The sequence below is a fragment of the Cololabis saira genome, chromosome 8 (genome assembly GCF_033807715.1).
Source record: "Cololabis saira isolate AMF1-May2022 chromosome 8, fColSai1.1, whole genome shotgun sequence".
Lineage (NCBI taxonomy): Eukaryota > Metazoa > Chordata > Actinopteri > Beloniformes > Belonidae > Cololabis > Cololabis saira.
In genome coordinates this window covers 35,957,227-35,972,852 of record NC_084594.1, presented here as the reverse complement: position 1 = coordinate 35,972,852, position 15,626 = coordinate 35,957,227, and the positions used below count along the sequence as shown (strand labels likewise).

The 15,626-nt window shown below is 43.2% G+C and overlaps 1 protein-coding gene across 1 annotated transcript; it reads left to right on the top strand.

Annotated features, from left to right (window-relative positions):
* The first annotated feature begins 361 nt into the window (after window positions 1-361).
* On the top strand, window positions 362-14,818 carry lrrn1 (leucine rich repeat neuronal 1). The gene is made up of 2 exons (XM_061727905.1): window positions 362-684; window positions 11,667-14,818. The coding sequence occupies exon 2, from the start codon at window positions 11,818-11,820 to the stop codon at window positions 13,969-13,971; it is 2,154 nt and encodes a 717-aa protein (XP_061583889.1). The 5' UTR covers window positions 362-684; window positions 11,667-11,817; the 3' UTR covers window positions 13,972-14,818.
* Window positions 14,819-15,626: the final 808 nt, after the last annotated feature.

The window sequence follows — 15,626 nt, the reverse complement described above, 5'->3', positions numbered from 1 at the left end:
GAAAACGGTCTTTTACTTGCACTCTGGAGCTGCTAAGATGAGAAAAGTCACATTATTTTCTCCTTTATTTCGCTCAACAACAATGCGCCACGTCAGGAAAGAAATGGGGCAACAAACATGCAAACTGTGGCTTTTGTCAATGATGGCTATAAGATAAATATGTTTTTTAAACCAAAATAAATTGGGGCTGAGCTTCTTCCCTCGTGTTTCTCCCCGGTCGCTGCTCCCCCACGCCCACGCCCCCCTGCCCCCTCCTGCCTTTGTTCTCATCACAACAACCCGGAGCAGATGGTGCGCCGCTTTGCCTAGCCCCCGGTGACAGACAGGCCTCCCAGCCAATGGCCTGCCGGCGCATCAGCTGACTCGTCTGGACAGCGCCAGGTGTGTTTATCATTTTTTCCTCTCCATTTGTAGGGAGCGTATAGCGGGCGAGCAGTGCGGAGGAATATCAGGGTGACAAACAAAACAGCAGGCTGGGGGGGGATCTGTGCAGACCGCACCATGCTTCTCTAACCAGGGACTGATGGGATACGCAGACGACCGTCTCTGAGCCTCCCACAAACACAGGAATATGTGTTATTATTACTCGATTTGATTCCTGCGTGTGAGCATCTCGTGGCGCACCGATGCCTGTACCTGGATGAAGGAGCCATCTGGGAAACAGCAGCCTGGAATGCCAACAAGGTGAGTCCTCCCAGGAGAGGAGAGGAGGGTGGCACAGCTGCACTTTCATCTGCTGCTGCTGCAGTCGGAACAGATGAAAACAAATGTAATATCAGTGGTTTAATTTTGTTTTCTGTGTGAAAACGTTACAATTGCCAACACACTGAAGACAGGGGCGATGCACGGAGTTGAGGTGTGCAGACGCGCTCAAGGGCATTTTCTTCCCATTGATGAGAGAGACCCGGTCTGCATCAGCCCGGCATGTATTTAGTTCTACATCTGATTCTGAATGGCGTTTTTTAAACATGTAATCCGTGCAGAGCACCGATGCAGGTAATTATTTCCAATGCGTCAAAGATGTTTTTCCCAAAAAGCAAACTTTGATCTGGTTGCGGTAGGCGTCTCTCCGCTCCGCGCCAGCAGGAGCTGCGTGCGCGCCGCTCCGGGGATGTGATTTGCATATTAATGCCAAAGTATGCCGGCAGATGTCTCGATTCCTCGGTTTTAAGCGAAAAGTCGCCGAGTCTTCTCCAGGATAAAGGCAGGGTGTCGTGCACGAGATGCGCCGCTGAGAATGGGGTTGCGTTGGCAGGGGGTCTATTGTGGCAACAAACGCTGCTTCTGTCGCTGCAGCTGTTGCGCTTTTGTGTTGGGGAGACTGCTGCTGACTTGTATCACTCAATCTTAGACACCCGTCCAAGGGTTTTTTTTTCCATTATTTCTAACTGTTCTGTTTCTTCCCACGAGCCTTTCTTGAAGTCCTGAAGTGGAGAGTTGTTCTCAAATGAACCGGATCTTGCTTCAGACTGTCACTGTTGTGGCACGACTGTTTCCTTTGTGTTTATTTGTCTTATATGTTGTGTTTATCGATTTTCATGAGATTGCAAATCTGAAATAGTCAATTTTGTGCAAACTTGAGCTGGATTCTGCCCACAGTCGAGTGGAGATGACAGTCAGGATAGTTATTATTCTGTCCCCACCAGCCTTAAATGGATAGATTTAAGTATTCTCCGCACTCCGACACAACATATGTTTGATCTTCATTGTGCTTCTTATTTGACAAAGGCCTCCAATGAAAGCCTGTGTGTTGCAGGTGTCTGTGTGTGCATGGGGAGGCGTTGTTAGGAAACAGCAACGGCCCCCTCCCCCCGCCTTCCCCACCACCACCAGCAGGTCTTAGGTCTCAAGGCTATACAGCAGGGTGCAGAGTGCGGGGAGCTGGGTTGCACTGCAGGGCTAAGCCGTTAACCCTTTGTTCTACGTAGGCATCACACTTCAGGACGCCCACCAGACCTGCTGCAGCCAGTGAACTGCAGTAGTGCACTTTAATACACAATAATTACATTGTTTTCAGCTAGAGATGTGCACACGCAGGGAAACTTCACACTGGTTCTGCGATGAAAAACACACCATTAGTTCTTGGTGTGAAGCCCTCCGTGGTCCTTCCACCCCAGTTCAGGGCTGAGCTGGGACAAGTGATCAGATTCATCTGCTTTAACACTCTCCTGCATATAAGAGACCTTACTTGTCAGAAACAGCATGAATATAGCAAAAAAAAAATCAAGCTCCTAATAAACTCCTTCAAACTCCTTAAAAGTTTTTTTGTGAAATCCAAAACACATACTTCAGACGTAGAATAAGGTCCTTATATGACAACTAAGGAGAAAATACCAACAGTGATAATGTCAACACATGAGGCAACTTACACTTGGAAGGCATGAAGATGTGGCGCCAGATATGAGAGAGGATGAAAGTCAGCGAGGGTGAAACGCCGCTCAGTCATATTCCTCACAAACAGCGTCGCATCAGCTGGTTCATCAGCTGGTGATCGCCGGTGAACAACATCGGTTCAGAAAGAAACTCTCCAAGTCTGTCTAGCTGACTCATGCTTCACCTTCGTCTCTGCACAAAATTAGGTTGTTTCTTCCTCGTATAATCTTTCCAAGGAAATTCAAATGTAGTGCCCAGCTAAAAAAAAAACAACTGTAGCGTCCAGGGAGAAAGCACATGACAGAACAGGAGAAGTCATGCTGTTCAAGCCGGGAGTTTTATTCACCGCTTGTTTTTCCATTTCAGCGGGATATAGTGGGAGAAGGCCAGAATAACTGGAGAACACCCACAGAAAAACACCAGGGCAGCATGTGAACTCCACACAGAGACTTTTGCTGGGATCTGAATGGAAACCTTTTCACTGTGAGGCAACGCTGCTTCCCAGTAAAGGCTGAGGTATGGTTCTGCGTCAAAACGACGCTGTGCCTTACGATGTTGGGTTTTCGTCCACGCAGACCACACGCCGTCACCTGCGGCGTCACTGACATGCACCTCCCGAAAATTGTAACTACGCGTCGAGGCGACGCAGACCACACGCAGACAGAGAGGGCTGTGATTGGTTTGCTTGGAAGCAACGCATTTCCGGTTTCCGGTTTGAAGCAGTAGTGAACTTTCAGGGCTCTTTTCTTCGTTTATGATTTTTTATGATTTTATGATTTTTTTTGTTTTGGTTTTTTGCACAATAGTTGTCCTTATCTCTTTGATTTACTGTGACCGGATAAACCATTCAGAAAAAGATCGCTAACTAGCGGTCACGGGGGGTACTGCACCGCGACGAAATGGAGTGACGGAGAAGTCCGAAAGGTTCATGACGGCGTCACGGCTGCGGCGTGTGCTCTGCGTTGGTGTGACGCAGAACCTTAATTCAGCCTTAAGCCTCCTGCTGCCCTGCGACATGGACAGTAACCCGCCAAGCTGAACAACTTCATGTATGACTGTCTCAGACTAAGGTAGCCGAAAAAAAGTGATGCTAAGTGATCTTGTGTCCCTTTTTGGTTGGCAGTACCTTCAGGCATGCTTACCTGGTAGAACTCGGGTTCGAGTCCCAGACAGTGATCTTTGCTGCACGTATTCCCCTTTTCTCTCCTCAATAACACTGGATTCACTAATCGCCACCATCTAACTTCCGGGTTTGGGGCTCATGTGGAGCTAAAGCCCCTTTTTACATTGGCAGATACCCCGCGCCTAGCGAGTCCACTGTTCTTTGACATTACTGACACGGGTGACGTGTCGAGTTGGCCCTGCAAACAACTCACCCCCGAGGGTGCACTCAATCCTGGGTTAGGACTATATAAATACATCATGTGAATAGAGTCGATGCAGGGTGGCGGGTTGTGGTTGGATTTGTTGCTGACAAGATGAGGAAGTCGGCGAGCTCCTCATCCTCAGAGCCGTGGACGTCATGAATCAGAATATTACAGAACCGTGATCAGGAGCGATAGCCACAGCTAACTTTAAATGATATGTGGTGGGCGGGCTCCCGTCAGCTTCCAGAGCAACATGGCTGCCCCTCAGTACAAAGAAAAAGGGGCTTCAACTCCGCTCTTCAGTAACCAGTGGGTCACCTGACTGTATGGGATTAACACAGCAGCGTTGCGTGCATCACCTGCATTTGTCACTTGCATCCGTCTGCGTAGACTTGGCATGCGGTGATGTCATCAAGAATGGATTGATGGTTCTGTACCTTGCATCGATTGCTTTGCCTCTGCAAAAAGTTGGAGGATTTTAAACTTTTCCCACTTCAAATCAGCCAATCAAGCTGCGGCTACACAGTGAACTGGTACACAGAGGCCGGTCAAAGGCGAGAGCAGGTTATTTTGAACACACGTCGGAAGACAATGTAGGAAGTACACATCATCACATTTCTGCCTGAATGTTTGACAAACAGACTGCACTCTCAAAGGAGGGATGCCAGATTACATATTGAAAGCATAGATGGTTTGTTCCCATGGCAACAGTATCATCCAGAAGCGCCAGACACACCCTCCGTCATGTGTTGCCACAACGCTGCTGGGTGAATCCTGCACTACTGACTCCTGTAGAGGGAAGAAAAACATATTTTACATAATTTGTCATATTAAATATTTCGTTGTAGGACATTTTGTTTTGTTGAAGGTGGTTCTGAGACATTTTACACTTTCTAAATAAAAGTTTGATCCTGTTTTCTTTAATGGAACAGTCCAGAGTTAAATCAACCCTCGGACTATTAGTAAATGGTGTTGAGAGGAAACTCTTAAAGGCCAGAAAGACATGAGTCGAGGCACCTTTGAGTGTCACCATCTCTGTCAGTCAGACGACGGTCAATAACTGCTAAATGAGGAGTAGAGTTAATAACGTTACTTTCACAAAAGTGGCTCAGCACTTGCATATCATGGCAGCAAGGTGAACGGGGTGTCCGGTAAGTACAAAAAGTTATTTTTATATAGTTTTTTCTGTGCATCTACCTAGGTGCATCTGCGTGCATCTTCTTACAGTCATTACATTTAATAATAGGCCAAGGATTGATTTAACTCTTTGACACTATCAGATCTGTGGGAAACAGCCATCACCGCTGTCAAATAAGTCAAATATTTGGACATTCATGTTTGGGTTTGCTGGTGTGTCCAAACCTATGACAGTCGCTGTACCCTGGACCTCCTTTCTTATTAATCTTTGATCCTGATAGAATTTCTGTCAATTTACAGAGTAAAGACTTAAAGTTAGGTTTTGGCTGTGCTGCCATGTTCTATTTTTTTTAAATCATCACAATCACTTGTAATACCTATTGTTCATCTTACTAAACATATCTTAAAAACAGGAGTTTCTATGTAGGTAGATACGTGCCAAAATGCACAAGCTATAAAGAAAAATCACACACGTGAACAGAATTTGAAGTTATAGATCATGTAAGACCATGTGGAAAACATTTGTACTTATAAGTCCAACTTTCACCTGCAGAAGATTTTCACACAAACGTGCCTTGAATGTGCACATAAACATATTTACAGATGTGTACATTTATGTTTACACAAATAAAATTAAAGCTGACCAATAATCCATAGTTCACTTATAATAATTTCTTTTTTGCATGCGTTAACTTTGTGGTACATTTTACATCGTACAATTACGATTAGGACTTTCTGAATCTGCTGCTACCAGCGCACAAATGTGCTCTTGCGAGTCACAACGGGATGAAACAGTGCTCCGACTATTTGTTCCAAAAGTAACCTGTGACTTGTGTCTTAAGATCCGAGAGCAGAGGGGGGTCGGGGGGTCGGGGGGGCGGAATCGATCGGTCAGCCAACCAGAGTGAGGGGTCTGACGGGCCAGATGCTTTCTCTTGTTGGACTTCCAGTCTGTCCCTACGGCGCACCAAGCTGGGTAGTTACTTCACAAAACATCGCTTTGACTCATTTGTTGTGTGTTTTAGGAGCAAATTAACACATGCCAACAAAACTTAGAAATAATTACATTAAGCTCAAGTGACTACACTCTCTGGATCGTATGAAAGTCGATGGCTGGCTAGCCATCATAGATACATTAGGAGACTGCAGTTGTTTCACTAAGTCATATTTGCTACAACTTTCTGATTTTTCTTCAAATAATAAAATAGAGTTACTTGTGGATTTATTAATGTACAACAAATTAAACTTGACTACTTTTTATAGGGATGTCTTCTTAAATGATAATAAAAGTATAATGTCAATTGTGTTAAACGTTCGGTAATGAATCCAGTTTTAACACAGCGAGCATCCGCTAGTGTACATTTAACGAGCCCTCCTGCCACGACCAACATAGTAGCAGACACGTTGACTGATCGCAGCAACGGCCTGAGATTGCTGTGACATCAATCTTGCCAGTCAGAGAACGTCATCTCCACCCAACCAAGCAGTAGCGTGAGATTTATAAAGTAAAACCACTGCTAAGTTCACATGTTTGTGTACAGAAAGTAAATCTGCACATCTCTTCAAATGGTCGTACATATGTTATCTACACAAGCTAAACAAGTCTGTCGTCACAATCTATTTTCATATTCTCATGTCCTCGGACTTGGACAGGGATCACAGAACTGACAGAAATGGTTCAGAGAGAGACATTAGCTTCTAGATACTTGAACACACAAAAACCAGGATCATATAAGTGGCTCATGGAAAGAAACGGTCAGGAATATCACTATGATAATAATAATAGTAACCTGGGGGATTACTGTACACGTAGTCACGACACAACATTTGGATTTGTGGTAATGGGAACACATTCTGTCCTGTTTTGTGCCTCACAGCAAAGTTTTCAAAGTAATGTCTGTTAGTGAGACATGTCTCTGGCTGAATGCAGAAATGGCGGACACAAGAAATGAAACTGTGTCCACAGACTGTACATGTGTCAAAGAAGTGGGATGTTTTGGTCAATAAATCTTCAAAACAACTTTAAAATGACAATGTCTTGGCTTAAACTCCGACCTCATTCAAGGTCGACCCCCGAATTTATTTATACATCACATTTCACTCCGAACCTCTCTTTGGATTTCCGAACTGAAATCCAAAGAGAGGATATGAGTTTTAACATTGATTTGAACATATCTGAAGTCTGAGTAGTGCAACTGTGACAAGGCAAGCCGTTCCGGGGAGTTTCACCTAAGCAATGACCCATAGGTAGAAAAGGCTTGATCTTACCACATCATGAATCTGTTTGTCCAACTAAAAAGAGTTGTCAAAAATCACACTCAGATTCCTGCCAGTAGAGTGACTATATGAGGCCAAAGGACCAAAAAATGTAAGCAGAACTGCAGAACACATCAGATTTTTTATTTTTTTATTTTTTTTGTCTTCTTTTCATTGAGGTTCAAAGTTAAGTTCCATCCACATTTTTCAGACTGACCTGATGGGCATATAAACCTGGATATCATCGGTAAAACGATTAAAAGCAATATCATGTTTCATAAATACAGACCCCACAGACAACATATACATTGAAAACGGCATGGGGCCCAAAATAAAGTCTTGAGGAACCCCATAAGTCCAGGGAGCTGAAGTAGAAGAGCTGACAGTTAAAAGGTCGTTAACAACTCTAAAAAGAGCAATGCATTGTACTTGTCTTGTGTGCAGCACCTTCATCCAGTTTCTCCTCATCCCAAAAGTTCGGATGTTAACAAAGTTGCAGTGCAGATTTGACACTTGTGATGCTCGAGAGTTGATTTATGAAGGAGCAGCAGGTTCGCTGTGTTGTAGTTGTCTGTGATTTCAAGTGAAACTTTTAATATACAAGTTCAGATTTTTGTTGTACGCATTCTCATATCATATTCCACAAACACATCAGTTTTACAAGCTGGTGCATTTAGAAACGTATTTACCTTTTTATAACGTCGACTGACAGTGTGATGGCAGTGATTGTCACTCCCCCTCTCGCCTCCGCTCCCATCCACGTGTTGCTATAAATAACAAATGAAGGCAAAAATCCTGAAAAAAGTGTCTCTAAGAGCTGAACATCTGGTAGATAATGTGATACAGCAGGTGCGTGAAATGTTCACAAAGGTATATTAATAAACAAACACCTACATTTCAGCTTAATGGTCTCACTGGAGCGTCGTATGAATAATCTTCAATATGTAGGCCTTCGTGATGTGCAGGTGTTTGCACAGGTGTCTGTTCTGGGCCACCCAGGACAATTGAAATGCTCAGCCAGTTAATTTCTTTTGGCACCGTAAAAAGAGGAGCGTTTTGTGAGTTAGCAGGAAATGAATCATTAAAGAGCACTGGCAGAATCTGAACAGTAGCGAGAAAGAGATGAGCCCCTTTTAGTATTAATGGGTTTATATATGAGGAATTATGGGACCAAAATGATGATAATCAGACCACTCTGAGTAACGGAGTTTAAAAGGCATTAATAGACAACCGATGATGATAATCACCAGCAGAATCATTTGTTTTAAATATCATTAGGGAAGCACTCGGACCTACTGAGTAAGAACCCCTGGGGGGTTTGGGGACAGTATAGAAAATTAATGTGGAATTAAAACTGTGATGGGAAATAAAAGTAAATGTGCAAGCTTTTGTCAAAATTGAGAAATGTAAGTGTGCATTATTGATCCATATCTGTGAGCTTATTGTTACAGTAAACCTGCTACACAGTTTGACAAATACAAGCTTCAAACCTCCAAAACACAGGACTGTTAGTGTCTGAGAGGACAGATGTAAAGCTGTGTATTTGTTTCAGGTATCCCATACAGATGTTTGTGGTGAAAAAATAGCAGTTTCACCTCTGTTTCTGCCTGTTTTAATCCTTTTGGAGTGCAACACCTGTGGTCGTGGTGTCGTTCTGGACTTGTGCAGCTCGGTCCGGGACATATTTCATCCAATGCTGGAGAAAAAAACACGAACAAACAGGAGCGTGTTGCACTGGTTTTGGTTCAGTCCTGCAGTTCTCACTTTGGAACATCATTTTAGATAAACATTAGGGGGAAATGAGAAAAGCTAACCTACTTTTTACTTGAACAACTGTGCCATGATTTGAGTCCAGTGTTGAACGGGATCAGAAACTTTTTAATCTTACATTGCATAAAAGGGATAGCAGACAAAGCTGTCTGTATTTACTAAATGGGATGAATCTAAGATTAACAGCTGGATTAACCCCATTTGTTTTTAACAGAAATGCAGGAAAGTAAGAGTTTATCCTTATTTAGGACTAGGTCTTAAATTCATGTAGCACATTATATTCTAAAGCGATTATGAGTATACAAGCTAGTTCTTCTACATTAACTACATCAGATTTTGGAGATAAGCCACATACAATAACAGAAAATCCAGAAAATGATAATAATGATAATAACAATAATATTATTATTATTATTATTATTATTATTATTATTATTATTATTATTATTATTATTATTATTATTATTAATAATAAGTCTGAAGTGAATCTGGTGCAACAGCATCAACAAAACAAGTGTCAGAAATTTTGAACTGTGTCAACTTCTGTTTTCTCCCGAATATATAAAGGAAAATGACATTTAACGTTGTCTAAGAACAGACTACTTGGTAGTTAACAAAAGCATATACAATCCCTTTGTCAGTTATTTTGATATTAAACTACAGAGGCATTAATACTGCAGCTCTCGACAGCCCTAGTTCCCACCAAACTATTGTTTAATTAAAGTGTTAAGTGACCTGTTTCTCTAGTATGTGTCTGAATTCAGTGCACAGCTAATCTCCTTCTCAAGATCTCCATCTGCTAATCCAAACTGGCACAGCAATTGTCACCATATACAGTACTTTAGCTTAAAAACCAGATCCTGTAATATCCCTGGTTGAGCCAGGCTCCGCCCCGTCTCTCAGGAAATCCTCTGTGTAGGAGGAGCAGAAGAGCAGATCGCTGGTGCTGTTGCCAGGCAGTTTACCTACATTCAAATGTATTCTTCAGCTCTCCTGTTTAAAAGCCTCTTAAGCAACATCTTCTTAAGATGCTGTTGATTGTTAAAAAGCTGGAGGCGCATTGCTTCTGCTGAGAAGCTCTACGCTGGGGGACGTGCCTCCTGAACACACCTAATTAAGTTAAGGATTCCTAAAGTGTTGGCATAACATTGCAAGCACACAGTTACACACTTGTTAAAGACCTGCTGCCAATCTGATCTGTTTAATGAGCAATATTACAATTACAAGGGCACTGAAAGGTGACTATTAAGTAATTCAAACACATCTTGAGAATGAGAAGACATACATACACATATAAAGATGTGAGTAGCTTTTGTTGCTCAAACTTTGAACTAAATGTTGAAGCTGAAATGCTTAAAATGAAAAGATGACACTGACATGCTGATGTTTGACTAATGCCGGCACACTCGGCTTACAAGCACCAGCTTACAGCTGATCAGAATGAACATTGAATGTTTTGTTTTAAGAGTGAAGTAGAACTGGTATATATCAGTTCTTTCTTTTTGGGGGCTCTGTGGACACACACATCTCATTGTCAGACACAGATAAATTAATTTGGATTTTTACATTTATGCATGCTTCGATTACTCGAGGTCAACTCACACTTGACTCGTGGTAAAAATCAATCACCACCAGTGGAGGGCGGTGACTGTAGCCTCGTTATAACATATACCTGGGAAAGTCTGTGGGGATAAATGTTGGCAAAAACAGCCACCATTGCTAGCATCCTGAACTGTTTATGCTGTAGAGTTCAGTCAGCTCTGTCATCTCAACATACCTTTACATGGCTATAATAATACACAGCAATGATTTTAAAACATGGCTGTGCTTTTAAGTTAAAGCTACAAGAAATAATACTCTGTTTTCTCATGACGATGCCATATGGGGTAACAGATGCCCTTTACACCTCACACAGCCTCCCACTCACTGAACCATTAAGTAACTAAGATTTAAAGGGCTTCATCAAGGTTCCTCATCCTCTTGTGGCTCTCAAATCCCATTAGTAGTCATCAACATTACTGGAGTCAAAGAACACACAACAAAGTTTTGGCATTCTTCGATCTGTTCATCAGGGAAAAAATACTTGGCCTGCTGCAAACTTTCTTCATGTTTGCCCTAAATTCAGAACACTGAGGATGTTGCATTAAAAATTAAGATGTGCAACTTTTTGTTGCTCTCTTTGAGGCATGGGGCGCACTAATATCTCAGTGTTTAATGATGTTCGAAGAAGCTAATGATGGAGTCCTTATGGGCCTGTTGGATAGATGAAAGTCCTCAGTGGAATCTGTTTCCAAGTAGTTCAGAGCGGTGGTTGGTGCCTGCATTGTAATGAGCTGAACTTGCATTTTCTCAAAACTGTTGATGATGCACATTACTCACAGCCTCACCACGCCGTTGCAGAGGCAGTTGTAGCACGTCAGTCTGCTGTCTGATTTAATTGCTACATTTACAAGAAACATGAAAGTTTATATGAAAACCCAGAAACTGTTAAACAAAACAAGATTGAACTAGACTAAACACCCCAGTTAGGTCATTTTGTTAGGCTGTACACAATTGATCTTGGAGCTGAAGTCTAACATGCACGCCAGCAGGATACTAGTGTTTTGCAAATGTTTAACATCCACCACTGTCAGCAGAATTTCTCCTATCTGAAATATAAATGTCTGTATAAAAGTATGATGTAATAATGGAACACTCAATCTTGAAATGATGCACAGTTACTGTTTTCCGTATACTGATACACGTTTGGTCTTTCTTGTACAGATAACCCTGCAAGGCCAAGATCCTTCGCTGTGAAGTCTGTCTCTGGGGAACTTCCTTGGACTGAAAGACCTAATCACCGGAAAGTCTGGTTGATGATTTTAACGCGACCTCTTCCAAAATCATCTGACTGCATCTCCTGTCCCTTCCCAGCATGGCTAGACGGAGGTTAGACTGCTCTCCTATGAGCCTGGTGTTTACCGGTCTGGTGTTCCTATCGATAGGAGTGTCTCGTGTCCAGAGCAATGACTGCCCCCAGCTGTGTGTGTGTGAGATCAGACCTTGGTTTACCCCCCAGTCCACCTACAGAGAAGCCATCACTGTGGACTGCAATGATCTTCGCTTAACACGGATCCCAGGGAACCTGTCCAGTGAAACCCAGGTTCTCCTCTTACAGAGCAACTACATTGCCAGGACCAGTGAGGAGCTGGAGCAGCTCTTCAACCTGACGGAGTTGGACTTATCACAGAACAACTTCAGTAGCATTCGAGATGTTGGTCTCACCAACATGTCCCAGCTAACCACACTTCATCTGGAGGAGAACCAGATCACAGAAATGCCTGATTACTGTCTGCAGGACCTCAGCAACCTGCAGGAACTCTACATCAACCATAATCAGATCAGCATCATCTCTGCCAATGCCTTCTCTGGGCTCCATAATCTGCTCAGGCTTCACCTTAACTCCAACAAGATCAAAACCATCAGCAGCCAATGGTTTGAGTCTACACCCAATCTGGAGATTCTCATGATTGGAGAGAACCCTGTTGTTGGAATTATGGACTTTAATTTCAAGCCACTGGGCAATCTGAGAAGCCTGGTTTTAGCTGGGATGGATTTGACAGACATCCCTGGTAATGCCTTTGTGGGACTTGACAACCTCGAGAGCCTCTCGTTCTATGACAATAAGCTTGTCCAAGTACCTCAGAAAGCCCTTCAGAATTTACCGAACCTCAAATTCTTAGATTTAAACAAAAACCCAGTGCACAACATTCATGAGGGGGATTTTAAGAACATGCTAAGACTGAAGGAGCTAGGCATAAACAACATGGCAGAGCTGGTTTCTATCGATCGTTATGCTTTGGACAACCTTCCTGAGCTCACCAAGCTGGAGGCTACAAACAATCCCAAACTGTCATACATCAATCGTCAGGCCTTTCGTGATGTTCCAGCTTTGGAGAGTCTAATGCTGAACAATAATGCCCTGAATGCCCTGTATCAGTCCACGGTGAACGGCCTCCTCAACCTGCGTGAGATCAGCATCCACAGCAATCCTCTGCGCTGTGACTGTGTCATCCAGTGGATGAGCTCCAACAAAACCCAAGTACGATTTATGGAACCCCTCTCCATGTTTTGTGCCATGCCAGCAGAGGTCAGGAGCTTGCATGTGCGGGAGGTGTTGCAGAATAACCTAGCAAACCAGTGCCTGCCCGTGATTTCTCATGACACCTTCCCCAGCCACCTCAATGTGGAAATCGGTATGACCTTGGATTTGGACTGCAGGGCCGTTTCAGAGCCTGAGCCTGAGATCTATTGGGTGACGCCAATGGGAAATAGGATCATGACTGACACCTTATCTGACAAGTACAGCCTAGGCAGCGAGGGCACGTTGAGAATTTCTCATATCCAACTTGAAGATTCTGGCAGATACACATGCGTGGCTCAAAACTCAGACGGCGCTGACACAAGAGTGATAGCCATACAAGTCAACGGTACTCTGTTGGACAGCACACAGCTGTTGAAGATATACATCAAACAGACAGAATCTCACTCCATCCTTGTCTCCTGGAAAATAAACTCAAATGTAATGACCTCTAACCTCAAGTGGTCATCGGCAACCATGAAAATAGACAACCCTCATATTACCTACACTGCTAGGGTACCTGTGGACGTCCATGAGTACAATCTTACACATCTACAACCAGCAACTGAATATGAGGTGTGCCTCACTGTCTCCAACATCTACCAGCACATGGAAAAGTCATGTGTGAATGTGACAACAAAGCAAGCAGCATTTGCTGTGGAGATATCTGATCAGGGGACCAACACTGCTCTTGCGGCCGTCATGGGTACAATGTTTGCGGTCATCAGCTTGGCCTCTCTGGGCGTGTACATTGCTAAGAGGTGGAAGAGAAAAAATTATCACCACTCCCTTAAAAAGTATATGCAGAAAACTTCATCAATACCATTAAATGAGCTCTATCCTCCTCTTATTAACTTATGGGAGGCAGATAGTGAGAAGGAGAAGGAAGGAGCGCCAGAGGCCAAGCCCAGCCAGGTGGACACCACGCGCAGCTATTACATGTGGTGAGAGCTCATTCCAGCGGGAGACCAGAGACGGGATTGTTTCAGCAGTACTAATATACATATTTGCTTCTTTGTGTAAAAGTGAACAACATCTTTTGTTTCTTTCACGTTTCCCTTTCACTTTACTTGGTTCTCTCGGACCGAGGCAGACAATGAGCAGACATTTTCAGATCTATAGTTTAGTAATCAGCCTTTTACCTCTCGCTTGTTTTTGACCCACGTTATGGCAGCTTTGTGTAGCTTCCTGGACTTGTTAATCACCATACTTTAGTTTCAACTCTCGTTTTGATGCACAGAGCACGAACTTTATCATGGATTCAGTGAATTTGACGAAAACGAAAAGCTGAAATCCAAACACTTTTTGAGATGTCTCTCTGGCACAACCGCCAGACTGCAATCTTTCTTTCTATTGTAAAACAGTTTCACTGTTGACTGTTGTGCACTGAAATATATACACTAATGTGTGTATCAACGTAAATATAAGCTGACAAAGTATGTTTAGACTTGATATAATGTCTATTGAATAATGTTAGAGATTCTTCTGTAATGTTGTATCAGCTATGATTTGATTTATTTTCTGTATATCAAAATAACAGTATGTTTGAGTTAGACTTTAAGTTTGCAGAGTACTGTAAACCAGCAATAGAAACACAAATGTTATTATTTAGGTAAATAGATAGAGGCTTTACATTTCTTTAAAATGTTTCTTATTTTGCTAGAATGTCTACAATCACTGATTTTGTTGTGGTTTACAAACACCAACATGTCTAAGGAGGAGTAACTTGAATAAAATCTTCTTTGTTCATATTTTCTAAACCATGATTTTAATGAACTGTTTCATTTTAATGTGCATGTGCTTGTTTACGTGGCATTTGGGGAAACGGACACTTTAAAGGTATTGTGACATCATTTTTAACATGCTTTTAACACTATTAAAAGTCTTGGCCAACATCCCTCAAATGTGTCTAAAAGAGTGTAACAAGAAAAACTTCACTCTAGTACTCCATTCCTGGCTTTTTATTACAGTGTTTTTTTGCGCCGTGAAAAACGGGTCCTTTTTCCCCTTTCCTGTCAATCATTGCTCCGCTCCTCCTCCAAACCTCCTCCAACCAACCGCTACACACTTCTGCCGTCTTCACACACACGCGCGCACACCGACCACAAACACCGACACACAGCCCAGACAGGGCGACTACAGCCCGGGGATGAAGTCCAACCGGGACCAGAGGACCGGGACCGCAGCTCCCCGCGAGCAATACGCTCACAGCGGCGTCGGAGAGTTATGCCGCGTTCCATTTGTCCTCGGAAGTCGGAATTTCCCAGTTCCCAGTCGGAATTTTCAACTGGAACGCCCCTCGAAGTGGGATCTCCTACTGGTAAAGTGGGAGAATCTTCACCACCCCCGAGTTCCCAGTTCCCAGTTCCGATTTCCGAGGTAAATGGAACGCGGAATTAAACCGGGAGCGACAGGCGAAGCATGCACGGAAAAGCAGCACGGCGAAGCAGACAGTCCACAGCAAACAATCATAAAAATAAAGGCATGCAAGCAGCAGTGTCTCCTTATCTTAAGTCCAGTCAGTGGCCGCGGGTCTTCTTAGCAGTTCTCCTCCGGTGATTAGAACAGAAGAGGCTCTAAACTGCTCCGTGTTATGCCTGATT

Excerpts from the sequence above, each read along its gene's own strand:
- lrrn1 (XM_061727905.1), top strand. The coding sequence starts at position 11,818 with ATGGCTAGACGGAGGTTAGACTGCTCTCCTATGAGCCTGGTGTTTACC.